We start from the raw sequence: 27685 nt of genomic DNA, 5'->3' as shown, positions 1-27685 counted from the left end.
GAACATCAGTGGTTTGAATCCTACTGAATTACTCAGAAGTTACTTTCTTTTCATGCACCTTCTATTCAGAGGTGTTTGGGTTTTGTGATACGTTTCTTCTCAACTGTTTGCTATTTCTGTTTGTGTGGTATTGTTACTTAAATTGCATGATACTGTTCCTGCTTCTTGGCTGGATAACATTTTAGATATGATGATAACCAGTAATCAACATTCCTTTAATGTATTTTCCAACAGCTCCTTGTCTGATTTTTGAGAGCATTTTATTAGGAGCTGCCTAAATCATCTTAAGAACTTGGGAATTACAACAAACTGACCTCCAGACCTGATCACTTTTTTCATGGGTTGAATAGTTTTGCTAATAAGCATGATTTACTTTACATCACTTAAGTATGCCTAAGGCATTAAAAGGAAACTGTCAAGAGTAAAGAATATAAGACTTTGGGGAGAAATTTGTCTCAATATATTTAGCTGTTCTCCAGTCTTGTCAAAGGAGCCCAGACAGCTGCTGCCAGAGAAGTTCCTTCCCCACAGACATGCTGGGGCAGCTAAAGCCCAGCAGTGCTCCTTTGGTGGGCAGTGGAACAAGGCAGCTTTGTAACTCCAGCCTGGCAGCTCCAAAAGCCCAAGTGAAGCCTGGAGAAGGGGGCAGTTTGAAAAGGGGCTGCAGCCTGGCATTACTTCATTCTTAAGGCTTACAGAGGACACCATGAGAGAGAAGGCTCCGTGCTTTCTGTCAAGGTTAGAGCACTTCCCTACTCCTTGGGGGCCCTCTGTGGGGTCAGTTCCCAGAGTGCCCTCAAGCACCAACATCACTGTGGCTTCCTTCTTGCACCAGTGGCCAAGCCAGAGGCTTCCTGGGATAGAGCCAGCCCTGGCTCCTTGCTAAATGCAGCCCAGCTGTTGAGCATGTCATTGGGAGCACAAGCTGGTCACTTGCTCAGAAACAGAAAAGACCTTTGTAAGAATAAGAGTGAGAAGGCTTGAGTGAGAATTTGGACATGTGCTTGGGAACCAGCTCAGAGTACCAAGGATGTAGCTACTCAAACCTGGGCCATAGGTCATTGTTGGTGAATAACCTCACCCTGGACTTAAGCAGATTCCAGCAGAACTTTGTGCAGTGAACTGCTGCAGTTACCAGAGAGAACTTAGCATCTGGAAGTGGGAGACTCCAGGGTACTGTTGTCCTTCTCAGTTGTTTGTTCTCACTAAACAAGAAACATCTTAATACTGTGCATCTTCACACACACCAAGCTCTGAGCCTGCTGCCATTGTCACCCTCCCCCAGGGTAGTGCTGGCCAAGAGTCAGTGGTGTTCTGCTGCTGCTGTTTGACCCCAGGTTTTAATCTCTTCTCATTGGTGGTTTAAGGTATGCCATTCTCACCAAAGCAACCTGGCCCTCATGGAAAGGAGAAGAGAAACAAGGAGTCCTCCACCTGCTTCAGTCAGTCAACATGGATCCTGACCAGTACCAGCTCGGGAAGTCCAAAGTCTTCATCAAAGCTCCAGAGTCTGTAAGTGTGCCAGAACACAGTTCTTCAATTATGCAGCTATTTGCTGAAATTAAAGTCCTGCCTGCTCAAGTTGAGTATGATACCTGCTGAGGTGTGGGAAGTGTAAAATCTGAGACAAGCTGAGCCTGTCTATCACAGAGCCTCTGTAAAGGGCACACTACATAAAGTCACTGCAGGGGTTTGGCACTTAATAGAAAGAGAACTAAATACATCAAGAAGAAGAAAAATAGGTTATGAAGATGCTTTGGTATCAAGAACATTGGTCCTCTTCTCATAACAAGAACTGTTGATGAAGGTAGAATAATCCCCAGGGACAGTAAGGACAGTAAATCAGTGTTCCAGAATGACTGCAATTTGAAATCCTAAAGGGAATATTAGGGAGGCATCACAAGGCTGGTTTTATCCTGTGCCTACTAAGTTAGGCAAAATCTGTTGGAAAAAAGTTTTCTTACTTTGCTGTTCAGGAAGGTTGTTAAGGAAAATCTGTGCTCTACTCACCCTCCTGGATTCCTGGTGCATCAGGAGCCATGGGCCTTAGTTTGTGTAGCACATCTTGCAGCTGAGCATTGATTTCTTGGTGCTTTGTCTGAAGTTACATGCTAAAACAAAAGCTGAACACTTCTATAGCTACCATTTGCTGTTCTAGGAACATATATTTTTCTAATAATTCTAATAATTCAGGCAATGACGCTGCTGTGTCCAATCACATGGGAAGGTATTTGTTAAAGGCAAAAGAAGAATGTTTCTCCAAGGCATTATAGAAATTTTGTTGTTTCTACCATAAAAAGGGTAAGATATTGTTCAGGAATAATGGGATTTACATTCCTGCCTGCATCTGAGAGACATGTTCATACACCACAGCATGTAGTGCTTGAGGTGTTGGTTATTACAGTTCTTCAGGTGGCATATTGGCAGAGCAGGAAACTATTATGGGATTGATCCTGCTTGGTCATGGCAACAACAGCCAGCCAGTTCTGAGGGAGTGTGAGCTTTACCTGCTTCCTGTGGAGCACAGCTGTGATTTCTTTCTGGAGATTATTGGGAGTTTTGTCTTTCAAAGTTGGTGTGATTTCCTGGTGTCTGTCCTGTCCAATAGCCAGGTGGCAATGCTGCCATGGGATTGATGTTCCTCTTCAGTCATAAATGATCTGTAACCCAGCCTGAGTTGCTGCTGGCTCTTTGGAGAGGAGGACATTGCTGCCCAGCAGAAGCATCTTCCCATCCCAGTGCATTTTTGTGATGCTAAGTCCTGCTTGCATGGATATTCATTTAATGGTGTATCTGTGAGTTTTACTGAGGGGCAGTTCTGCAGGTTAGGACAACATGAAGTTGACTGGAAATTTTTGGGGGGTTGTGTTTCAATTTTAATTAATACTTTTAATTACTAGATATGTTTGTTTTTTTGGGTTTTTTTATGCCATAAAATCTCTTTTTAAGTAAGTACTAAATGAGTCTGGGCTTTTTTATTTTATGTTAAAAATATTTTTAAGAACTGAATATTTTAAAGAGGGATTTCTCTTTTATTAAGAAAGACAATCATCTTTCATCTTATATTACTAAAATATTGGCTAGGTTCATATTGCTTCTGAGAAAAATAATCTTTTAGATGGTAAATGAAATTTTTTCTTTCTTCCACCAAAAGCAGCACTTGTTGGGGTTAAAGATGAAAAATACTTGATTTGCTTGAGAGTGTAGGGGGAGGCTTTATAATACATATTTTAGGAAAGGGTTTATGTAGTATCTTTATTTCTATAGTTCAAGAACTGTATTTTAGCTCAGTGATTTAATTGAACTTCCTTAATGGTGACCTTCAGCTGCAGATGATAGATTATTTTGCCCTGAGATTTTGCAATTAACATTATTGTTAGAGAAATAACTGGTGAGTATTCATCAATATTGGTCACTGTAACCTGAATTTCGTGAGGTCAGTCATGCCCCTGCTGCAGCTGAGGATGTTTTTGCATCAGGAGCTCTCATGCCTGTGCTGAAACCCCAGCCAGTGCTTGTGTTCAGGAAGAGATTTAAAAAAAAAATTAAATAAGTTTGCTGTAGATGGAGAATTGCCAACTGTGAAATAAGGTTTTATGGGTGGCAGAAAGGCTTCATTATTTACATTTCCATCACACACCTGAATAAATAACTCTGTACAGGAGCAAGTGAGGTTTTGTGGAAATGGCTTGCACCAGATTGAATTTCCTTTTTCAGATCAATATGAACAACTGTTTTTCTAGGTTTGCATGGTTTAGAGCAACAAAGTAAAAAAAAAAAAATCCTAAGGCCCAGGTTTGCATTTCCATATACCCATTTTTGCTAATTACTCCTGTGAATGTTTAACATACAATGCAGGGAAATAATAAGCAACAGTCATGTCAGTGGACTGATTAAATGCTGCAGTTTAGCCAAATGCTTGTGCCCCTGATAAGAAAAAAATCCCATTTCACTGGAGTATGTAAAAGGCTGTAGTGAATATGCTGTATCCTACAATATGAAGTTGTTTAAAATGCATTAAATTTACATGTCTTTTAATGAGACCTGGGATTCTCAAAAAAAGAGATCCACACTCCATTCCTGTTTTAATAAAATAGTATTTTCTCTTGATTTCTGATATTTTAGACCTAAAAACCTTACTATGTCATTCTTGTGAATTGTAAGGTCATAGATACAAGTCCTGCAGCCAGCTGACAACCTTCAGTGGTGAGAAAGAATGGAGCCAGTGGACAGGAGGGTCTGAAATTCAGCCGGGGAAGAAAGTTGCTTGTGAACAGTTGTGTTACACATGGCACAGATCCCCACAGGCATGGTAACATTCTGACAAGAGAAGTAGGAATTTTGGAGAATGTGTGGATGGAGGCTGAAGAAATGGCCAGTAGAAAACCTTGCATTGCACCAGTAGAGTATTTCAGGGAGAATCCGTATGCCTCTTCCTTCATCATTGGGTGTGGAACTTAATGGGTAAACTGGTAAGAGCCACAGCCACTCAAGCACCAGAGATCTCTTCCAGAAAGGCTTCCTTAGCATTCCATTCTCAGATACCACAGCTGTGGAAGAGAAACCAGCTTGGATCTAGAGTGAAATGCACTGGAGAGTTGTCAGAAGTAAAATGCAGCTTTTTCTTGAACTTTGCGTGTAAAATGTCTGCCCCACCCCACTGTCTCTTTGTACAGCTGTTCCTGTTGGAAGAGATGAGAGAGAGGAAGTATGATGGATATGCCAGGGCCATCCAGAAGGCCTGGAGGAAGTATGCAGCCAGGAAAAAATACGTGCAGATGAGAGAAGAAGGTAGGTCAGAACTTCTGGTGGCAGGGACTGCACACACACATGGTTGCAGGAACAGAAGGAGGGGCACAAAGGCGGGGAAATCCCTCTCTGTAGGCAAAAGTTGCATTGCAGGTAATTGTCTGAGTGATTGCACTTTGTTGGAGCCCTGCAGTACCACTGAGGAGGTTGACTGCTCTGCATGCTTGGACTGGGCAGTGTTTTGCTCTGAAATCAGAGCCAGACTGAGTAGGACAGACAGGGGAGGCAAAAAAAAGAAAACTTCCCACAGTTACACAGGATCTGAGTAATCTGTAGGTGATAAGATCAATCCATGGACTCTCCTGGGACTTAGTTGTGTGTGACCTGGGCTGTGTGAATGAACATGCTGGGTTTGGGAGGGTTAATCTTTAATTTATAGCACCGTGAGAGATTTCTTAGTTCCAGAAGTGCTCCTAATTAACCGGAACTACTGAGCTTGCCATCAGTGTATTTCATTAGGAATGGGTTTAATGATCACATACATCCTTACCTAAAGGATTAGAGGCAGTGCTTCACTGTTTTTCCATATTACAAACAATGTGGTTCTCACCTCCCAAGAAATTCTGTGTGAAACAGTTGGCTCTTGGAGAGCATGAGTTTAGGAAACCTGGTAGATGCTATTAATCAGTGTTTATGTTTTGTATTTAAGCATCAGATTTGTTGCTGAGCAAGAAGGAGAGAAGACGGAACAGCATTAACAGGAATTTTGTGGGAGACTACATCGGCATGGAGGAGCACCCCGAGCTGCGCCAGTTCGTGGGCAAGAGGGAGAAGATCGATTTTGCAGACACTGTAACTAAATATGACAGAAGGTTTAAGGTGGGTGGAACAGCAACATCCCCTGAAGACCAGTTCTGCTGTGAGTCAGACTTGTCTTCACCATCTCATGCCAGGAACTGCCCAGTTCAGGGCCACACCAGGCAGGACACAGCTGTGTGTTTCCAATGCCCAGGACACAGCTGTGTGTTTCCAGTGCCCAGGACACAGCTGTGTGTTTCCAGTGCCCAGGACACAGCTGTGTGTTTCCAATGCCCAGGACACAGCTGTGTGTTTCCAGTGCCCAGCTCACAGCTGTGTGTTTCCAATGCCCAGGACACAGCTGTGTGTTTCCAATGCCCAGGACACAGCTGTGTGTTTCCAATGCCCAGGACACAGCTGTGTGTTTCCAGTGCCCAGGACACAGCTGTGTGTTTCCAGTGCCCAGGACACAGCTGTGTGTTTCCAATGCCCAGGACACAGCTGTGTGTTTCCAGTGCCCAGCTCACAGCTGTGTGTTTCCAATGTCCAGGACACAGCTGTGTGTTTCCAGTGCCCAGGACACAGCTGTGTGTTTCCAGTGCCCAGCTCACAGCTGTGTGTTTCCAATGTCCAGGACACAGCTGTGTGTTTCCAATGCCCAGCTCACAGCTGTGTGTTTCCAATGCCCAGGACACAGCTGAGTGTTTCCAGTGCCCAGGACACAGCTGAGTGTTTCTAGTGCCCAGCTCACAGCTGTGTTTCCAATGCCCAGCTCACAGCTGAGTATTTCCAATGCTGTGTTTCAGAGCGTGAAGCGAGATCTCGTCCTCACTCCCAAGTGCATTTACCTGATCGGGCGGGAGAAGATAAAGCAGGGCCCAGAGAAGGGCCAGGTGAAGGAGGTCTTGAAGCGAAGGATGGAAGTGGAGAGAATTCTTTCTGTTTCTTTAAGGTCAGTACCTGCAATATATTTTTTCCATTAATAGAGCAATTTGATTGATGAAGTGGGAATTGTAAGCTTTCTTTTTGAATTTGCTTGCTTTGGGTTTCAGACTTGCTTCAATAACCTTCAAATTTGCAATTTATCTCTAGTCAAAAATCTGCCATTATTGAAGAGAAGGATTTTAACCGTAATTTTAATAGCACCATTTAATTTTATATTTTTTTTTTGCTAACAGTAATTACTGTAAAATTACTAAGTAGTATTCCTGTCTCTCAAAAGGGATTGTTTCAGCTATTCCATTATCAACTCCTGAAAAAAAATCAAACCTGTTCTCAGAATGCAAGGCTCTGTAATTAATGCTGCTTGGACTTTGTTATGTTTTTAAAAATTAACCATGAGTACTCTGCAAATGTCATTATAATGCTGGCTGTGTTTGCTGATGACATTTTAAACTGGGTGGTGTATGCTCTGATTTCCTTGCAGCACCATGCAGGATGACATTTTCATTCTACATGAACAGGAATACGACAGTTTGCTCGAATCAGTCTTCAAAACAGAGTTTTTAAGCCTCTTATCGAAACGATACGAAGAGAAAACGCAACAAAAACTACCTCTGAAATTTAGCAATACGTGAGTTCTGGCTTTTCTCAGTGGGCATTTAGGGATAAATGGTTTGTTCTTGCTGCCAAGGCAAATGATTGAGTGTAAGTTGTACTTTATTTACAATACTAGGAGGTAGCACAGTGTAAAACCCTGCATGTGCAAGGATTCCAGACTTTGTGCTTGCCTTGTCAGAGGAACAGGTTAGGATTTACCAGGGCCACTTGACACTTCCCACTGTGTGTGTGCATGGAGAGCTGCCTTTGTTCTCCTGACAGGGAGGGCAGGGCCTCTGCTCAGCTGCTGCTGGCTCCTGGCAGGAGCAGGGAGCATCCTCTTCCTTCACCTTCACCTAGAGTGCAGACATCTCAGTGAAGAGTTTGAAAGAATTCTGGGCACATTATGTATCAGTCTGAAATGCTGAAGTTTGTTGTGGGTGCCAGGGACTGCATGGTGAAAGAATAATTCTAAGGAGGCCTCACTTAAGTAAATGATATTGGGAATATTGTTTAGAAACAAGTGTGAAAACCTAGAGCACGTCTGACGTGCACTTTGGCTGTGAGGACATCCTGGAAACAGTCCCAGCAAACATGTGCTTTTGTTAATACTTCACCCATTAAGGAGATCAGCAACAGCAGGCCTTGGATTTGTATGTTTATTTTATTGCCTTCAAAAAGGTGGAGGAATTATGAGAAGCAACAGGAGCTCACTAATTTTGTTTGGAAAGGGTGTAGAAAGAGAATTGAAGTGAGGAACATAACTCTAGCATACACTCCTGTACACTGAGAATGCAAAGCCAGTATCAGGAGTGTCATGTATTGCATTTTTGGGATCTTGCCCAAAACCCTATGTGAGTACAGTTCAGAGCAGATGGGTAGTGTGGAAATGCTGGGAAGGAGTGTGTGTGTGTGTGCCTTTATGGGAAATAATGTGAAGTGTGTGAGGCGTGTGTGTGCAGAGCTGCTCCCTTACAGCTCAGCACAGGCCCTGCCCCGGAGCACCCAGGGTGGGGCTGTGCCTCTGACTGTGTGCAGGGCATGGTCACAAACAGCAGAGGCAGCACAGAGGCACTGCTGGCTCGGGGCTGACACATCTCCTGCTTGGACCTTTGCACATTTCTGTTCAAAGCTCACTGTCCTCTCCAGGGCATCTTAAACTTCCTTGGAGAAGCTGTACCAGGAAAGTTAAAACATAAATTAAGAACATTTTTTAAAAAAGCATGGAAAAAAGGATTTAAATATGTGGTTATGTCAGTTGAGTCATTCATGGAATGCAGATTCTCAGTCTAAGCTTTTAATTTTACATTTCTAAGTTATCTGCTGCCAAGCAATACTGCCTTGATTCGATGTAGCAATTCTGGGTTTTTTTTATTTGTGTGTCAGACTTGAAGTGAAGCTGAAGAAGGAGAGCTGGGGGCCCTGGAGCAGTGCTGGTTCCAGACAGGTGCAGTTTATACAAGGCCAAGGAGATGTGGCCATTCTCAAACCAAGTAATAAAGTGCTGCAGATCAGCATTGGACCAGGGCTACCAAAGAATTCCCGTAAGTAGGAATTTCCTCTGGAAATTAGGGGTTTATAAAATCAGAGAATGGTTATGGTTGACTTTTTCTATCCATGCTTGGCTCTAGCCTCATCATGTTCTGTATGAATTTCTCTGTAACACACAGAGATCCTGAGGATTACAGCAGAGTTCCTTGCTGCTCTACAGCTGTCAGTGGTCTGGACCTTGTTTACTGTAGATGCAAGGCTTTGCTTTATATCCTGAGGCTGAACTGGATCACTAAAGGGAGAATATCCCAAAGTTACCCTTTCTGCACCTGATGCTTTATAACAGCCTGGCCAACCCTGCAGGAGTCAGATTGCCTATTCCTGAAGATCAGCTCTTTCTGGTCCCAAAAGAGGGGGCCTTACCTCAATGATGTTATTGTGAGGGGGTTACAGAACGTTGCTGCTTTCTTCTAGGTCCTACAAGACGGAACCTTAGCCTAGGCAGAGGATATTCCAATAGGTCTCAAAATCAGACTTATCCTATGAGAGCTGCACCACCTCCTCCAGGTAAGTCCTCCTAGCTTGGGCTAAACAGAATTCCAGGTCAAGGTTCTTGGTTTTCTCCTGTCATCTGGCAATTTTTACCCATTAAAAAAAGATTATGGTAACAGTTTAATTTTCTCTTTCAAAGACCCTGCCTGGAAAGCATGTTTTTGTAGGCATTTTATGAAGTGTCCTGCTGGATATTCCCCCAGAGCTGTCCTGCTTGGTGTGGATGGTGACTTGTTCAGACACTTGGTATAAGCCACTCAGTCTAAACCTGACCTTGTAGCCTTCTGCAGTGTGAAGGGTACAGGCTCTGTGCTTATCAAGCCATGGACAGTGCTTTGCAGTGAAACTGCTTTCAGGGCCAGCAGAGCACAGCAAGCAGTTTGTGTCTCATTGCCAGACACGTTACAGCTCCTGTGTGCTGTGCCCGTGGGCACTGGCTCTTTCTGCAGGGCACTGATGTCATTAGGGTGTTCTACTTCTGCCCTGGGCAGATAGGATTCATTTTGCTTGTGAACTCACAGGGGAGAACAATATTCCATTGAGCCAGCATTTCCCAAGAGTTTGGGTTTTTTTACTTACACTCCCAGAGTACTTTCCTTTTTAACAAAGAGTCCTCTTTCAGTCAGCTGCTGTTTATTGAGAAGCACAATGCTAATGGTGGAAGTTAGGGGTGTGACCAGTCTTGGTCACCAAATTAGAAAGACAATTCCAAATCCTCACAGCTGTATGAGTCAAGCAAACAACTGTGTGATCTGCCAGATCAGTAGTGAAGTGGGAAATTACTGTAAGAGCTGACCTGTGAGCAAACAGAGATAGTGAGTATTTGTGCAGCATCAGTTAAAGCAAGGACAGCCAGGTTTACATTTTCAAAAACTGTTTCAGCAGTTTTATAGCTAGGAGAATTGTTACTGCTGAAGTTTCAAGTGCTGTGGTGACCCTCAGGCATTGGGCTATCACATTTAAAAGGTGAGTAGAAGGCTTTCCTCCTACAAACCTCTCTGTAGGATACAGTGGCTTTGAATGTTGAACTCTCTTGGAAAGTAGCCACACATAGCTGGAAAAACAAAATTGCAGACAGGTGTTACAAAAGAGTTCCAGTTAAAATTCTCAGACTTTCAAGGAGTTTAAAGCAATGTCAAGATTTGGGCAAATTCCTCCTGAAAAGTCCCAAACAATAATCTGGGTTCTGCTATTTTCACATCTTGTTTTGAAATCAGTGGTGCAGTAGCTGAACAGTGTTCTGTACGGGTTCAGAACAACCCAAACCTTTATTAACATCCCCATAATGTCTGTGCCATCCTGGCTTGGATTGCACAGTGGGGTTTATGCAGGAGTTTCTGACCCTTAGTTCTGCCACAGCACCCAGAGAACATCAGCAGTGAAGAGCAGCTGTTACAGGCAGTAGGGTTTTCCCTGTAAAGGTGCTGATTGGGAATTCTCCTCTCTACACAGCTCTGTATAATCACAATGAGCAGAGGCTCACCCATGTAAGTGAGGAAACTGATTTTTAATTGAAGCATAGCTCCCCTTTTGTTCCATAGGAATTTTATGAATGTAAAGCAACCAGACTTGGGCTCTTTAGGCCCTGATACTGCAACTAGCTCAGACATTGGTGGGTTTGCTTTAAATTCAAGTTAGAGGCATAATTATTTATTTAAAGGCATATACCCATGTCAGTCCTAGAAAATTCAAACTCCTTTTCAACTACCAAAATAACATCAAGGCATTTTTAAAAAACAAAACAACAGAAAAGCCCAAACACCCCCCACCCACATGCTTGTTAAAATAGACAAGTATTTATAGCAACTTAATAAAAACAATCAAATTCCTCCAGTATGTGGTAGACCGAGTTTGAACTTCAGGAGAAGGATTTTGGATATGGATTAGCTATGGATATGATTAATTATGATTATTATGGATTAACCCTTATGTGGATAAAATATTGTGCAGTGCTTTAGAGAGGAGTTGTCGGTACCGTGTTAGCTGAATGGAACTCAGCTGAGAGCTAACCCAAGGCACGAGTCTTAAACCTGAGCATGAGTCCATGAAGTTGGCAAGCCAAAAGAGATTGTCAGCAGACCAGAAGCTGGGTATATATCAACATTTCCACATGATTTTTGTTTGGGTTCTTTGATAGTGGGGCTCTCTGACAGCTGAGTGACAGCTAAGCCATCACAGGTTCCCTTTGCTGAGCTGGAGTTTGGGCTGCATGCACTCACTCACTCACTCTTTCTTTACTTCCAGGTCAGCAGCAGAATGGAGTAATAAATCCCCCCCAGGGTGCAGCCCACCCCCAGATCCCAGGAGATCAGTGGGCCAATCAGAGGAACCTGTACACAAATATGACACGACCGGCTCTACCACGGCAAATGTCAGGAGGAGCAGGCAAGATTTCACAGCAACCACAAAGCTTGGATTTCTTGAAAGTACCTGACCAAGGAGCAGCTGGGTAAGATTTTACATTGAATCTGATAAAAAGATGTCCATTTTTGCAAATATTTTTACACACTCAAACTGTTCATGACTGATACACTCTGTGCATCAGTCACCAGGTTGTACTCTTGAGCTGTACTCAAAGGTTATCATCCATTCCATCAGATTCCAAAGCATACTCCATCCCATAGGAATAAAGGTGAACCAGTTCTGGTTTAATATCTTAAATATGAATGTTGAAGGCCTTAAAAAATGTTAAGGTTTTTCAGTCACCTCACAGTTTCTACTTTAACTCGGCCCTTACTCCACTCTGTTGTAGAACATTAATGGAGCTTCACTGCAGTGGGAATCTTAAGTGTTACTTAATTGTCAAATTCAGCAGTTCTAGGAAAAAAAGAATTTAGTTTAGAAGCAGCAGTTTGCTGATGACTCCCATGATCTGCATGAATGGGCGTTCTTGGAGCCAGCAAAAGTACATTTATTTCTAACCATATCGAGAGCAACTTTTTGTGTGAACAGCTCTGCCTCAGCTGTCAGTCAGCAGACAAGCTCCTGGGCAGGTGTTCTGCACTAAATTAACCCTGTTGGTCTAAGCATTCTTCTGCTGTGTTATCCACCAAGGCTGATTATTAAGTAGATTAGTTACAATTTAAGCGAGCATTACAGACCTCACAGTTGTCAAACAGTAACATAAATGTGCACAAATGATAGATTTTGAGAATCAGAAGTGCACCCAAGGGTTCCCAAGGAGGAGCTTTCCAGTTCCTAAACACAGAGCCCTCAAGAAGGGTTAGGCATGTGCAGAGGTCTTTGCAGTTGTACTGAATGGGTCATTTTTCCCCTCTGTGCCAAGGGTCAGCCATAAGATATTTCAGGCATATTTAGAGCTTTTCTTTGTTAAAGATTAATCTTCAAATAAGAAAGAAATCAGAAGTAGCCACTGCTACTTATTTTACCACTTTCAAACTCATCAGCACATGCTAACAGGGGCATCTCCATCTTGTAATAACTTCCATGGCTTTTAGTGGTGAAATGTTCTTGGCACATGTCAACTTCTTCCTAAACTCTTTTACTAATATTAAACTTTACTTGGTCTTGAGACTACAGTTCATGGAACAACAAAAACACATCAGCCACAGGATAAAAGCAAAACCCAACGTGCCAGCTGTTCTGCAGCAGTAACAAACCTAAGTACTCTTAGGAAAGTGACATTCCTAGGCTGTCTTCCTGAGCATTATGAGCTCCTTTATTAATACACTGAAAAGAAACAACATAACTCTATTCAGCAGAGGGTTTCAGACACACTGTTCTTTGCAAAAGGAAGCTGTGAGCTAGAAGAGATGTGACTTTAGTATTTCAAAACCAGTGATATATAAGTAGATGCAATTTTTAAGGAGTAGAATTGGGTTTATTTTTAGCAAAGCTGCCAAGAAGGATACAGTGATACTAACAATCCAGTGCAGGACCAAGATTAAAATCAGCAGGCTCCCCCCAGCAGCAAAACATCTCATTTAAGATACTGTAGTTCTACCACAGCTGCACAAAAGCTGAGCTACTTTCCACTGTGCTGAATTCTTTAATTTCCATACGTAGGTTTAGCTCTCAGTGTTTCCTATCCTGAGCAAAGGCAGTAAGTAGATGCTGAAGAACAGGAGAAAAATCTCTCCCCTCATAGATACACTGAGAACTGAAGTTTTTCTGGTGCAGTTCACTACAAAGTTAGAATCAGAGCTTTATTGACAAATTAAGCCTAGGACGTCATGTAAGGAACTGTAACCCTGTCCTGCAAAAGCCATGTTACATTATCATGGCATTACTGACATGATCACAGTTCATTCTCCTCCACATCATCCCATTTTCAGTCATTCAGCACATATATTATTCATTTTAAACTGACATACTGAGTCTAATACCTGTTCTCTCTTCCAGCCTTTATTAGCTGATGAGCTGGCAAAAGGCATTTCTCCCTCTTTCCCTTTCCTAATCTTTGGAGTGGTCACAGCTGTGACAGTTTGTGCAGCATCTCCCCTGCTGCTTCAGAGTTGGCTATAACAGAACAAGTCCATAGATGGCCCTGGAATCTGAGGGAACTTAAGAGATGCAAGTCTCTGTTACAGCTTAGTCACAAGAATGGTAAAGTAGCAAGCCTGTGAGCTAGAACTTTGTTTTTGATACTGTAAAGTGAATCACTGGTGACACTGGGGCAAGGGGAGAGACACAGCCTGAGCTGTGTAGATGTACCAAGATATGCATGAACTGCATGTACACATTTCCTTCCATTTCAGCCTGGGCACTAAATGTCTTCTAAGCATTGGAACTGCTGTTGGGAACTCGTCCATTTCCATAGGAAAGAAATGGCAACCCTGACCCTTTTACAGGGAAGTCTCACACCGCTATTTTGAGTTGTTGTGTTTTCCCTTTTTGTGTGCCATTGTTTGCAATGGATCCATTAAGAGAGGGGTTTGCTGGGGCTGAGGTTTGGGTGTCTCAGCCCCTGCTGTGTGTGGCAGTGTCCGCAGGCAGACGTCGAGCCGCCCGCCGCCCGCCGGGGGCCGGCCCAAGCCGCAGCCCAAGCCCAAGCCGCAGGTGCCGCAGTGCCGCGCGCTCTACGCCTACGACGCGCAGGACACGGACGAACTCAGCTTCAACGCCAACGACGTCATCGACATCCTCAAGGAAGGTATGGGCACACCCAGCTGCCACTAACACGCTGAGCTTTGAGCTACGCGGCCACAAGGAGTTAGGACAGCACTTCCTGAGCCACCCCACTTCATCTTCTCCTGTTGGGCGTGCAAATCCCCATACTGGCCCAGGGGGCAGAGGAGCCTCCACCCCAGTCCAATCTCTCCCCTCAAGAGGATGTCAGACCAAGGATCTGTCACTGCAGAGCTGTACACTTAGTGAGACACTAATTCTTGCTCTACAGGAAAATTAGGCTAAATCACAGCTGTAGCACAAAAAGCAAAATGTAATTAAGCAGTTCAAACTCTGGGTCCCCAAAGCACCCTCCTCAAGGCAAAAAGATGTGGCCAAGAGATGAACACACTCCAAAAAATCCTGTGCCCTCATTCCTTCCCAGAAATGCTCTCACTGAGTGGGCACAGCTTTGCAAAGTTGCACCAAGTACACAGAAATGCTTCCAGAGCCTCACCCCTTACCTTGCTGTCTTTGTTACAGATCCTTCTGGCTGGTGGACGGGAAGGCTACGAGGGAAACAAGGTCTGTTTCCCAACAATTATGTCACCAAGATTTAAAACACTGTCAGAGAAAAACTGGCATGAAGGTAGCAGTGGTTGAAGATATTTTCCCTGCCTTCAGGACACTGTTCTTCCAAGGTCTGCCTTCTCAGCAGTATTTCCACCAGTAAATTTGTGTATGAGCAGGAAGAGTTTCCCACAGTACAGACTTTGATTTTTGTCTCAGCACCATACAGCAATGAACTGACCAATTATTTATTATATTTAAAACCTGGTTTAAACACCTGGTAAGTGAAGAATGCTCAAACCTACCACCTTCCTGAAACAGGTGCTTTACAGTCTGGAACCAGGGACTTTGAAAGGGGTGTATTTATTAAGTGCCTTCAGCTCAGTATCAGTAACCTTTTTAATTATCTACTGAAGATAATGTTGAATGCACATTTCCCCTAATGCAGATCATTCTGGGGAACATGTTAATAAGTATGCTGCTACATGTCAGAAAGATTTAGGCTCATTTGGGATATTACCATCTGAAAAACTACTGTGATGGTCTATTTAATTCTGTACAGAGATGTAATGGAACTGGTTTGTGTTTGCAGGTGTGTTAGGGACTCCAACAGGCACTGTAAGACTTTAAAACAGAAAACCACATAGTACTGTATGCTAAACAATGTTGCCTTCTTCAAGATTTATATTATAATATGGCTGGCCCATGTTGGATTTATGTTTAATACTCTACCTGTTATAGGAAGTGTGTCTTTATGCAGAGCTGTACATTTATAGAAATAGTTATATACTGTATATAAAAACTGGTTATGATAGAAACATGTATAAATGTATAATGCAGTAGTCCACTGTTCTTAAGAGGTAGTACTGCTAGAATTTTTATGCCAGGTACTTACAGATATGCACTACTCCTTCTCCTTTTAAATAGCAAAAGCACAGGTGTTACTGCCCAAGTCTGCCTCCCCCAGAGTGGCTGTTACTTGCCCTGCAGTTCTGAGAATTCCTGCTTTGCCTTTTGAACCTCCATAAAATAAAACACAGGATGATCAACAGGTTTGTTCTCTGTGAAGTTTGTTCTCACATATACAAGCATCCCTTGACAACAATGGCTTCAGGATTTTACTGCACTGACTTCTGAAGAAAGAATCCCTTTCTTCACTCCAAATTATTTTCCCTATGCCCAGCTGCAGTGCCATGCATTTCATTCTCTCATGTTAAGAGCAGTTAAAAGGCCCTGCCTATGCTGCTATTAAAAGTTGCAAAAGCTTTAAGATACAGCTAAATCTAACTTAGGTACACAAACTTTATCTTCTATAGCAGCTGTTTCTGGGAGCCAGAAATGAGGACCTCACTTCAAGGGAGGAATAATATCCACACAAGGAATGAGGCACATTCTTCAGAAGACATTTTGCAGCAAGTGCTAGGCTTACTTATCCCAGGGGAGAGAAAAATCTCCAGCTTGAGGAGAGAAAACCCAGTAGAGCTTTAGCATCCTTCCCACAGGGGAGCACTGAGACGTCTAGGGCACTTCTGTAGTGTTGGGTTCTTGCCTTCTACATCAGAGCCAGGCACACTCATGAAGAGATGCTGAGCAGGCATAGAACAGCTAGGCATGGAAGGGAGGTACTGAGTTCAGTATAACCTGGGCCCTATCAAAAGGTCTATTTTAACATTACTTACACAAGATTAATTTAACAAATAGACATACATGAGGTATTGGGGCAGAAAAGTTGCATTACTTACATGGTTGTATTCCCTGGGCATACAGATGCTGACACTTAGGTTAGAAACACAGACAAAAGCAAGCAAAGTGCCAAGGAGGTGACAAGAAGAACTGCCTTATGCTGGGTTTGACTCCATGATCCCAGGTGCAGAGGTTTATTGGAGAAGCAGGGGGGAAAAAGATGTGGGCAAGCAAACAGGTAACAAAAAACCTAAGGGGGTTCTTTTCAGGAAGTGGAGGAGGTTTCAAGGGTGAGCTGCTTTCAGAAGGTTTCATGCCCACAGTTCCACATCTCTATTCCCTGCACAGCATTCAGGAGCCTTCCAATTCTTCTACCTTAGCTCCCTTTTGTTTAGCACACAGAGAAACACAAAGATTTACAAGGTTAATGCCTGTTAAAGATAGCCTACATCTTTCCCCAAAGTTGAAGATGGCTAACTCCAAAGAAAGAAATAAATTCCAGTATACTCTCTAGAAACAAGGCACTGAAAAAAGTACATATTTAGTGTTCTTTAAGGTACAACAAAAAAACCTGTCTGCCTTCTCTATCTTAAGAGTGAAATAAGTTAATAAATATAGTGCAATATATAAAGCTTGGAGATTCTCTCTGGAAACAACCACAGAGAATAACCAAGCCCATTGAACTGCAAGTTGTAACATTCACCTGTTTAGTCAAATGTCCCACTTGGACATTAGATTGCAAATATGTGGGTTGTACCTTAAAGAGTCACACTCTCAATATTTAAAAGAAAGGAGTTTTATTTTTAGATAGAAAGCTGTATTACAAAGCAAATTTAAAACGTCACCTTCAGTGTGAGTCGGAACTGTCTGTGGGAGCTGGAATGCTATGTACAAAAGCAGGAGACAAAGTGCACACACCATCAGCCCTGGCTGCCCAGGGCCTCACAGCAGTGATGCAGCCAGATCCTTGATGATCTCACTGTTCAGCTGAGGGATGGTGCTGATGGTCAGTAGTTTGCTGCTTGCATACTTGTTCTTGATAGCCTGCAGAGACCAGAGATACAAAAATTTCATGCATACACCATTGACAGGCAGGTAATTTTGGAGCAGTTTGTCTGCCTCCTTGAAAAACAAGCAAACTGAACCATTTTGCAAAGTAACAAGAGCACAATTTGTCTAAAAGGTTTTGCTGTTAACAGCAAATGTAATGCAACAGCCTCTTATAGGCTTGTCAGAGCAGCATATGCTTTAAGATAACATACAGAATATTTACCTAAGGAACTACAATATGCAGCAAAGATATTTTGAAAACATTAGAGAAAGTATTTAAGTAGTTAATACTTACAGTGTATTTTGTTAACTTCTCATTCACTTTGACTACATTCTTGGCCATATGTTTCATGGTCATCACAAGGCCGTCTTCTGCATAGCCAGTGTAGTACTGCTGCTTTGTACCCTGCAGCAGAATGGGAACAAACTTGAGATTTGTGAGGGAGGAATTGCTGCTTGAGACACAATCAGTTCAGGCAGCAAACACCTCGAGCTCACAGCTAAGCCCCAAGTGCTGGAAACTGTAGCTGTCAGTTCAAATGACAGCTCCAGAGCCACCTGATGGGCAGAAGTCTGGACACATGAATTTTAAAGACCATGCTTCTAGACTGAGCAGAGGATAAGAATTACAACTCACTGCTCATGGTCCACAACTTCATTATGCTACATGTACTGCAAGAATTATGAAAATCTACTTTTACTTACAGTGTAGCCTTCAATAACTCAATGCTTTCATGAGAAAATCCTTTTGTAACCCCAGTATTCACAGAGAAAAGGATTGTGAGTTTTTACTGGTACATTCCTTATTCTACCTGCCACTGTGCATCCAGCTGCTCAACCATCATTCCAGCACCAGCACTGTGACCAACTAAACACTATTTTTAAAGTACTTTTTTAGTGGTTGGATTCCACTGAGTGTAGAACAAGTTTGATTCAAGTGCTCACCCATTTGGTGTGTCCCAGAATCCTCTGAGACAGGCACAGGGCAGCAGCTGCAATCTCTGAGGGCCGGTGGTGCACCATGTCATAGTCTATCAGGGTCAGCTCCATCAGGTATTTTGCCAGAGTGTGTTGCTTGGCATCAGCCTAGCAGGTGGAGAGCTTGTTAATCCACAGTTTCACTTCACTTTAGCATTATCATTCAGAATTGCTTATTGTGCTCAAGAACAAAACAAAAATAGCAAAATCTTTACTACAGTTTAGGGATCATCCTTTCTAACAGACATTCCTCTCAAAATCAAGACCAGCAGCCATTTGGAATTTAGACACAAAGTCAAGTGAGGGATTTGAACAGAAATCTGCAGTATCAGGTACAGCTGTGCCCAACTAAGGACACTAATGCTCCCTCTGTAAAGCAAACTGCAGAGGAGAGGTGTAAAATGACTGAGGGAGAAACTTATTTGAGTTACCCAGTGGTCTGCTGAGGTAACTGAAGCCCACCTCAAGTGTAGACAGTCACTTGAATATAATTACTGAGATGGAGAAAGAAAGGGTTGGGTCAAAGAGAAAGCTTATCTTTTGATTCTTAAATAACACAATATTTACAATCAGAAGTTACAAAGAACTGCAACACTGCTAGTGTTTTACATAATAATTAGCCTGATTTATATTATTTATAATATATAATATATATATACTATATTTACTAATAAGTAGCCTGATCACCAAGATTAAAAAGATTCAAAGCGAGGCTTCTTAGTTTAACAGTAAAATTACTGCCACTAAGGCTGAACATGGCATCAGTAAATAGAAATGTGAAATGTTACTGGCTGCCACAGTGACATTGTCGTGTTAGGCCACACGGTGGAGTTTCAGAGCTGAGCATTCCTTCATCCAGCATTTAAGCTGGAGGAGGAAAGGTCACATGATAAAAACACCAGAAGCAATCCTTACAGGCTTTACCAATACAGGGAAGTGCAAGATAATGAGGACAAGTACCCACCTCCCCAGCTTTTGATGCTCTTCTTAAGAAGTGAATTGGAAGAGGTCGCCCCAGGTCAAAGTTTAATTCTTTAAGAATAATCATTTCCATTTCTCTAATTTCATTACTGGTGTAGGCATTGTCAGTAATATAAACAAAGTCTGCTACATCAGGAGACAAGATCTCTTCATATTTTGAAGCTACAAGCAGCGCTGTTACGCCCACCAGCTGAAGCTTCTTGCGAGGTACTGGGTGATTCTGCAACAGAGACATTTAAAATGCAGGCCCTGAGGTGTCAAACTCTAGATAATCAAGATTCATATTTAACAGTTTAGAATGTTCATTCCTATAAATGAGGTTTTCACTCTAGGCAAAGGTGTCTGTATAGTAACAGGCTCAAAGAAGGCAGCAGCCTCAGAGTTAAGGTGCTGCACTGTCACAGCTTTGTTTGCACACACGTTGTTTTCTAAAGGAAAGTTAAATCCTGAACTCCTTTACAGCCATTGCAACTGAGCGATTACTGAGCATGGCCTGGGGGAGATCTCACCTGCAGGAAGCGATCCATGATGGCCACACACATGTACAGGGTCTCCTGCAGCAGGCGGAACCTCGAGTGCACCTGCACGAGCCAGTCCACCAGGATGGCGCGCATGCGCCCGTTGATCGTCCTCCCGTCCAGGTAGTGCGGACGGACAGACTGCTGCAGCTGGGGGGACAGACAGGGGGTGAGCAGCAGCCAGGCAACCTCCCTGAGACACCAGGGCAGCCCTGGGGCACCCTACCTCGAGCTCCCTCAGGTACAGGTAGATGTCTTTCACGTAGTCACTACACAGCTGGGGGTTCTCCCAGTCCTCTGCATCGATGTCTTCTACGTTGTTGAGCAGCACATCAGAGAAGGCCTGGCACAAATCCTCCTCCTGCATGGATACATCCATAGGGACAGGAGACAGAACCTGAGGAACAGATCATACCTGTTAACTCGGATCTACTGTGTAAGCATCACTGTTCTTTGTTTCCATGTTTCACCCATCACTAATGCAACTTCTTTAGACAGAAGCCTGGGCTCCAGCACAGCAAGTTTCCACTGACATACCACAAACACAGAAACCCAAGATCTTCCAGAAACTGCCAGCTAAAGCAGAAACGTCATCCAGTACTTCAGCAGCTCATTCTGCCACTTGAACATCATGCATTATGTCTTAAGTACAACATGCATTAAATGAAAACCTCAGCACAGAGACTTTGTTTCTTCAGCAGGGGAATGAGATACAGCCACAGATAAACTATTGTGAAGGTAGAGCTCAAAGTTGCAAATCAAATTAAAAACCAGAACAGTATCATCAGTTCCTACCTTTGGAACATCAGTTTCTTTGTTTGCTTGATTTACAGCAGCTGGAGCTTTAGGCAGTACAATTCCATTTGTCACCTTGCTAGGTCCTTTCACAGGCTTTATAGATGCTTTGGGGCATTCTGTTTTCTGTAGTGAAAACATTTATTATTAGCACAGAGCAGCAACCCAACTTCTCCCTGTACAGAGATTTCAAATGTTCCTTTACCTTAGATATGTGTGTTCCTCTTGTTGCAACTTTATTTCCTATTTCTTCCAAAGCAGCCCTTTTGCCAGTCACATGAGTTTTCGCTTTACTTCTAAGGTCAGACACAGCATTCTCCATCCCTCTAGTGATCTAAAATGATAAAATTGCAAAAGTTTAAGACTCAGAGACCAACAACTTTCCAATGCCTGATCCATTACAGACCTACCACCACTGTACCTACTATGCATTACTCAACCAGCTTTTACTTCCTAGCCAGTCACATATATTCAGAGGAAGAAGCCTGCTGTCTAGGTTCAGAGCACTGTACTTCTGAACGGTGTTATAAAAGCAGACAATGCACTTTATCTCATACTTTTTAAGGTCAGAGCGCTCACCTGCTGTTTAAAGCTCTCACACTTTGTAACTCTAGCAGCGCCCCCCAGAGGATGCATAAAGCAAACGCCTGGTTTAACACATGCCCTATGAATTAAAAAGCTGTGCTGCACACGCAAAACCTAATATTCTTTGTTAAGCATAGCAATGAAACCACCAGGCTTCAGTTTTTTCGTGGAGTTCAGTTTAAAGCATTAGACAATCGCCACAGAAGCGAGGCTCCTGCAGTCCCTGCCTACACCTCCCCCTAGGGCAGCTTTAGTTTTCCCACTCCCACGTTCCCCGCAGTTCCGCGGGGGAGGCGCGGGCGGCCAAGGCCAGCCCGAGGCGGGGGCAGCGCCCGCGCTGCAGGAACGGGGCTCTCTCCCAGCGCTGGGCCACAGCTCGGCCCGGCCGCCGCCCCACCCGCCGAGGTACGGGGGAGGCCCGGCCGGCCCGAGAGCCGTCCCCCAACCCCCGCCGGCCAGGCCGCGGCCCTCGCGCCGCCTGAGGGCTAACACCGGTGGGGCCCTCGGCCACCGGCGGCCCCTCTCGCCCTCCCGCCCCCCCCGACTCCTCGCCCCGGCTGCTCCGCTGTTGCCCCCGCGGCCCACCCGCCGCCTTCACAGGGGTACTCACAGGGGCACGGCGCGTCACCGGCAGCGCCATGGGCACGGACACAGGGAGGCCGCTGCCGCCGCTCCGCACAGAACCGCTCCGCTCTCCAGCCAAACCGGCGGCCGCTGCCTCACGCTGCCGCGGCTCCCTTTAAACCCTGTCCTGCTCTACTATTGGACAACTTCGTACGATGCACGCAGTCGATTGGTGCGTCTGCATAAGCCCCGCCCCAGCAGGAAACGGCTGCAGCGGCTTCCGGTGCGGGGGGCGCAGCGGCTCCCTCAGGGCGGGGCCGAGGCCGAGGTCCCTCAGGGTCCGCTGGGGTTTAACCCGAACGGCACCGGCACCGCGCCCGCCGCCCCCAAACGCCTCTCCGCGGGCGCTCCCCGCTCGGGACAGGCAGCCGAAGGTTTAATAACGAGTCCCGAGATTCAGGAACTTCAACGCTACCGCAGTTGCCTAAACCGACAAAAGTTTACTTGCAATTCTTCTCCAGAATTGCACTCCTCAAATTAGAATTCCAAGGTTCCCGATAACTCCATTTAGCAGGCTAATTAACTTCAGCTGAACGCTGATCCTTCACTAACAGTTTTTTCTTAGGCAGTACCTGCAGTAATACGTATAAACGAAAATGTTTAGGGATCAAGATTTCCAGTGCAAAACAATGAAAGGGGAAAAAATTGCAAAAGAAACAGATTTTGAATGATACCAGTCTAACATTTTATTTATTGCATACAAAAGGATTTCTTTTGACAATGGAATTTTATATGAAAAGTAATTTGATGCAGACTGTTGAGAATCTTATCTTTAAAGATGCTGCAGAAAACTTAAGGCAATGCATCTAAGCATATAAAGCACAGTAAGTGGTGGAAATTTTCAAAATGAAAAGCCTATTCCTTTTCCTTCCCTTAAACTATGGTTAAGTCACAACCTTCTGGAACAGAAGTAAGCTGCAGCTTTTTAGCCCCTGCAATAGCATTAAGATCAGAACACTGTGATTCCTGACAAATACCTAAGTGTTCAGCATCACATTACAACGTTATGCATACATTTAAAAGCAAGACAGTATCAGTAGCTATTATATAACAAATCAATTCATGGATCACTAAAATACCTCTAGTACCAGGCACTCAAATTAGACCCATAAAATATTTCCTTAAAAAGAAAAAAAAAATCCCCCCAAACCTGTGCTTCTCTGTCCTGAAAGGAAGCCAAAATAGATTCTATCACACACCCAGGGTCTCAGTTACTTCAGAGGCCCTGGGTTTTTTACCATATCTCTCAAGTACCTTCTTGGAAACTTTTAGAAATGAGTATCATCAGTCTTCAAGCATTAGTGGTCAATTAACTTCAACAGTCACTGGAAAACACAACGTGTCTGTTCAGTCCTTCCAGTTACTTTTATTCATTCTTAGCAGTGAACAGATTAATGCAGCTTCAGCTTTGCAGTCACTTTCAGTTTCCAACAGCCAGAATGTTCAAGAAGCTTTAGCATAAGCCCAAGTCAGGTTTTGAAGCAGTCCAATCTGTTGCCTCTCTCCCATATCCCCCATCATACAAGCGCAAAGTGGTTTTAAGTTCAGTTTCAGCAACGCCATTAAGCTTGAAAAGGTCCATTTATCACACATGCTGGAATAAAATTTCTCTGTTTAAAGCCTCAGTGCCAGAGGTGTGAAGTTTGTTGCCAGCAATAGACACTGTACTCGCAAATGCTACTACTAACAGGTAAAAAAAAAAAAAATCAAATAAAAGGGAAGCAGCTTTAACCATACAGAAACAGGCATCAAGTTCCATAAGGTAATATTCATAAATGGATTTTTTAGTGTAAACATAAGAGTTTATCTTCTAGGTTTACTGTAAACCGTTTACACGTAATCTGATCATGAAAGACAAAGACAAGGAACTGAAGGTATTTATTATTCAATCCACTTACAAAGCAGGTGGCTTAATGCAAGCTAATTGGCATGTTCATATATGATCCCCAAGGAACATCTTTTCCAAAGTGACAGTAATGCTGTCTCAATGTTTTTGCACATTTGCACTTTGCAATGTTGAGCACATTTGAATAAACTATAATCTATTAGATGTGAAAGAATGTTGATAAGCAACTGGAATCCTGATATGGACTAAAACCTCCTTCAAAGGCAAAATGTTAGTACATTATAACTTAATTCTATATACTATATTATGCAGCAAATCTTAACTATAGAAAATATTTCAATCAGTGATGGACTGTTGGTAATTTGTAAAGAGGCAATCTATGATCAAGGCAAAAACTAGGGAACCACATAATTTGTGTCTCAGTTTCTACAGGAATTTACAGGCTTTCAAATTACTAATGAAAAATAAAAACAAGAGACAAGTGGATTTAGCTAACTTTATTAACTTTAAATCTAATAAAAATCCCAAGACAAGCCTGGAATCCTTAGAAATTCTATGAATTCACATATATAAACCCAAACAAAAACCCTGCAGCTTTAAGTCCTTATTGAATGGTTTTATATTTAAAAAAAACACAAACAAACAAAACCCAAACAAATAAACAAAAAACATAGAAAAAAAAAATCCCAAAAAAACCAACCCTCAATGTGCGCAGATACTTCAATTTAAGTTAGCAGAAGACCAAACAGATTCTAAGCTCTTTTTCCATGTCCCTAAAAATTCTTTCAGTCTGCAAGTATCTACAATCCAGCTAACTGAAATCAACATTTAGTGTTCACTAAGAGCTGTTTCACAGCAGCATATATTTAAGTTAGGGATTCAAATTTCTAGACATAGAGAAAATGATAAATACAATCTGAACAGCAGTCTAAATGTTTAATATTGACATTCAAATATATCTGCATTGTGCTGAAATTTTTAAAACAAACACAAAAATCTGATCAGACAAAAACTCTGGTGATGAGTATGCTATATGTATCAGTCAAACTGAATATAATGCATATTCTGTTCCCAGTATTAAGGATGTTATTTGACTCATAACTGATCTTGTAAATATACAGCAGCCATTTTTTCCTAATTAAGGAATGTCTCAATACATAATATTATCCTTTTCTAGATGATCTTTATACATTTCAACTAAAATATATATGATCGATTAAATTAAGGAATTCAAGGTTAGTAATGAGTGAAATCATACTTTCAAAGCTTGATACTACATAAAACAAACCAAAAAAGAGACCACACAATTCTACTTACTAAAGCAGCTAATCTCGCCTGCAAGTTTGGGGTCACAAAGCCCATAATATGTGCAAACAAATGCAATACAAGGAACCATGCAAAAATACAGTAATGAATTTAAAGAAAAAATGTAAAACAAAACAAATTTATAAATACACTGAAACTCAACTGTCTTCTACATAAACTGTAGGTCTAGCATTAGTTGTACCATATAGCAGAGCCAGCACTCTGGGTTCAATGCTTCCAAATCTGCGCAGGTAAGTCATGCCATCTTTGGTTGACTGCAGTACCAGCAAGGATGAGAGGGAGTGACAGGGAGGACAAGAGTTCTGGAAAGCAGTGTCAACTTTCACTAGGCAGCTGAGCCTCAATGTCCACTCTGCAAATGGGGCACTTCTTGTTAGTAATCAACCACTGATCTACACATACTTGGTGGAAAAGGTGCATACATGGAAGGCGCCTGTCATCAGAACACAAAAACATCAGTGTTAATAAAGCATTTCCATATCAACAACCCCATTGGAAAAAAAACAGTGTGGCCTTTGCTACTGAGGTCTGTTCTTTCTGTTTTCTCAAGTTTCAGAGCCTTTCCAGCTGCACATGCATTCTGTCTAGTTCCAAAGAAATGGATGTGGGCAATGAAGTCAAGCATCACCTGGCTTCTGCTGTGTTAGACTGATTTAAACGTGCTGAAGTTTAAGTAGCATTACTCCAGAAACAGTCCTGATTAATTCAGGCATCAGCTTGGGCTCATGTTATAACACAGACAGTCAAACTATGGAATAACCCACACTCTACCTAATGACAATACAGACTGAACAATGTGCATTTTCAACTGCAACTTGTTTTATTGTACTAGTTCAATGCAGTAGTTTACTGTAACTGTTAACCTCAGCAGTACAGCAAAGCAGGGTACCAGATTCAAGTATGGTGCCAAAGCCAGAACATTAACATTATATTTGGATATTCAGTGTTATTTACCTGACATCTTCACCTTCCTCCAATATAGACAAACAGATGGTGCACTTTTCCTCTGTGTCTTCTTCTGTTCCTTCCTCCCCATCTTGTTTGCAGTGCAGTTTCCTCTGTGAGAACCAATCAGTTGTTACCTTGTTAGTAGAGATGACATTATTGACAAACTGAGTAAAATCTGTTTTTGATACATATTCAACACATTTATTTGAAAACATTTTGTAATACTTATTAAAATGTATTTGAATGAAAATGAACCAGCACTTGGAGCAAAACCCAGGACATTTCAGATTTAACTATTGTTAATTACAAAAGTCTACTGGAACCAGTCCTTTTACTTATTGTCTATGTTTAACTATCTTAATTTCATTCATGTAGAGGCAAACAAAAATCCTTTCAACCTATTTAACAAGTATGAAAAAAGTGTCATGTGGATAGGATTGTATCTTGCCATAGACTGAACTCTCGATGAGAGACAACCCCAGTTATCCAAACTCTGTACCCCAGTTGAAAACCTCCTGGTGTTCCAGTCTTCCCCATGTGTTCAAAGTAAAGGTTAAATTGCTATATACCAAGCAGGTAAGCACTGTGAAGGGTTTACTGCAAACATAAGCTTTCGTTTGTGAGCTATCACTGAAGTCTGTTATTGGCTATTACCAGCAGTTATTTCACTACTCACAAGGCTACTCATAACTACTGGACAAGTTAATCATATCAAAGCACTCCTGTTTATCACATCACAGCAGCTCTCTATCTAAGCAACTAATTTTAAATTTTCCTTGTGAAACAAGTGGCACTGTAAGCTTTGTTTACAATCCTTGAAATTTCAAGATACAGAAAACATGCCCTCTTTGAAGCTGACATTTCTGCAGACTTAAACTAACCATTCACATTATTACAAGTTCAAAGAAATATTACAGACAGGGCACAATTTGAGAAATCCTCACCTTTTTGTATTTATGTGGATATGTGCATCTTTCTATAGTTCCCTGTGTTGCTCCACGATTAACATTGCCTAGTCGTTCCTCCAAGTGAATCAGCTCCTAAAAATCATGAAGGAATAAACAGTTTAAAAACTATCCTTTCAACTACATTGAGGAAGTATTAATTTTATTCTAACCCATTTTCATTTTTAGAATGACAAACTCTTATTTCCCAACTTAATTAAATATAGGCAAAGCCAAAAAGAGTATGTTGTGTGGGAAAAGTGATGGCCTTCTGTAGAAAAACCCACACAACACAGTCTGGTATTTTAAGTTCTAGGGAAATACTATTTTATGACAAAAAAATGAGAGTGTTTGTCAGATAGGAATTGCTATCAGTATGTTCACACATACTTTTGTGTCTAATGAGGAAAAAGGCAATTAAAACATGCTAGGTAAATATTTGCTTTCTAACAGTCATTAAGGCTTTGAAGAGAAAAAAAAAAGTTGCTTAAGTTGAACTACAATGACTGATTTATTCTTCTCCAGCAATGAGTTTATTAGAACCATGAGATGTCACTGTAGAGGTTTTCAGTGGACTAGGTCATTAACTCTCTGCATCTGATACCTTTTATATTCTCCTGGCTTTTTTCCTTCACTCCATT

General features: G+C 42.4%; 3 protein-coding genes across 12 annotated transcripts in view; 1 reads left to right on the top strand and 2 right to left on the bottom strand.

Annotated features, from left to right (window-relative positions):
- Positions 1–15817, top strand: part of MYO1E (myosin IE) — a 76993-nt gene extending 61176 nt beyond the window's left edge. The window contains 10 exon segments of the mRNA XM_071441642.1: positions 1368–1512; positions 4677–4791; positions 5459–5628; positions 6354–6499; positions 6974–7120; positions 8473–8630; positions 9052–9144; positions 11374–11578; positions 14073–14242; positions 14740–15817. Coding sequence (XP_071297743.1) covers positions 1368–1512; positions 4677–4791; positions 5459–5628; positions 6354–6499; positions 6974–7120; positions 8473–8630; positions 9052–9144; positions 11374–11578; positions 14073–14242; positions 14740–14816 — 1426 coding nt within the window. The 3' untranslated portion in view covers positions 14817–15817.
- Positions 10743–22122, bottom strand: CCNB2 (cyclin B2). 2 transcript variants are annotated; one of them, XR_011681486.1, is made up of 10 exons: positions 21967–22122; positions 20977–21105; positions 20772–20897; positions 20203–20373; positions 19968–20126; positions 19442–19678; positions 18445–18585; positions 17795–17905; positions 17295–17493; positions 10743–16833 (listed from the first exon to the last, which is right to left on the bottom strand). XR_011681486.1 is itself a non-coding variant. In XM_071441655.1 (9 exons), the coding sequence occupies exons 1-9, from the start codon at positions 21994–21996 to the stop codon at positions 17392–17394; spliced, it is 1206 nt and encodes a 401-aa protein (XP_071297756.1). In that variant the 5' UTR covers positions 21997–22122; the 3' UTR covers positions 17230–17391. The 2 variants fall into 2 exon arrangements, 1 of the variants encoding a protein (XP_071297756.1); XM_071441655.1 differs by lacking the exon at positions 10743–16833 and having other exon boundaries at positions 17230–17493.
- A 519-nt stretch (positions 22123–22641) lies between these two features.
- Positions 22642–27685, bottom strand: part of RNF111 (ring finger protein 111) — a 44278-nt gene continuing 39234 nt past the window's right edge. For 5 of the 9 annotated variants that reach the window (XM_071441639.1, XM_071441632.1, XM_071441636.1 and 2 more), the window contains 3 exons: positions 27045–27140; positions 26107–26234; positions 22642–25585 (listed from right to left, as the gene is read on the bottom strand). In XM_071441639.1, coding sequence (XP_071297740.1) covers positions 25468–25585; positions 26107–26234; positions 27045–27140 — 342 coding nt within the window. In that variant the 3' untranslated portion in view covers positions 22642–25467. The remainder of the gene's footprint in view (positions 25586–26106; positions 26235–27044; positions 27141–27685) is intronic. The other 4 variants (XM_071441640.1, XM_071441634.1, XM_071441637.1 and 1 more) reach the window with 1 other exon arrangement.

Source organism: Agelaius tricolor, unplaced genomic scaffold (genome assembly GCF_023055355.1).
Source record: "Agelaius tricolor isolate 1412-34295 unplaced genomic scaffold, bAgeTri1.0.p SCAF_16, whole genome shotgun sequence".
In the NCBI taxonomy this organism is placed as follows: Eukaryota; Metazoa; Chordata; class Aves; order Passeriformes; family Icteridae; genus Agelaius; species Agelaius tricolor.
This window is presented reverse-complemented; position numbering and strand designations above follow the sequence as displayed.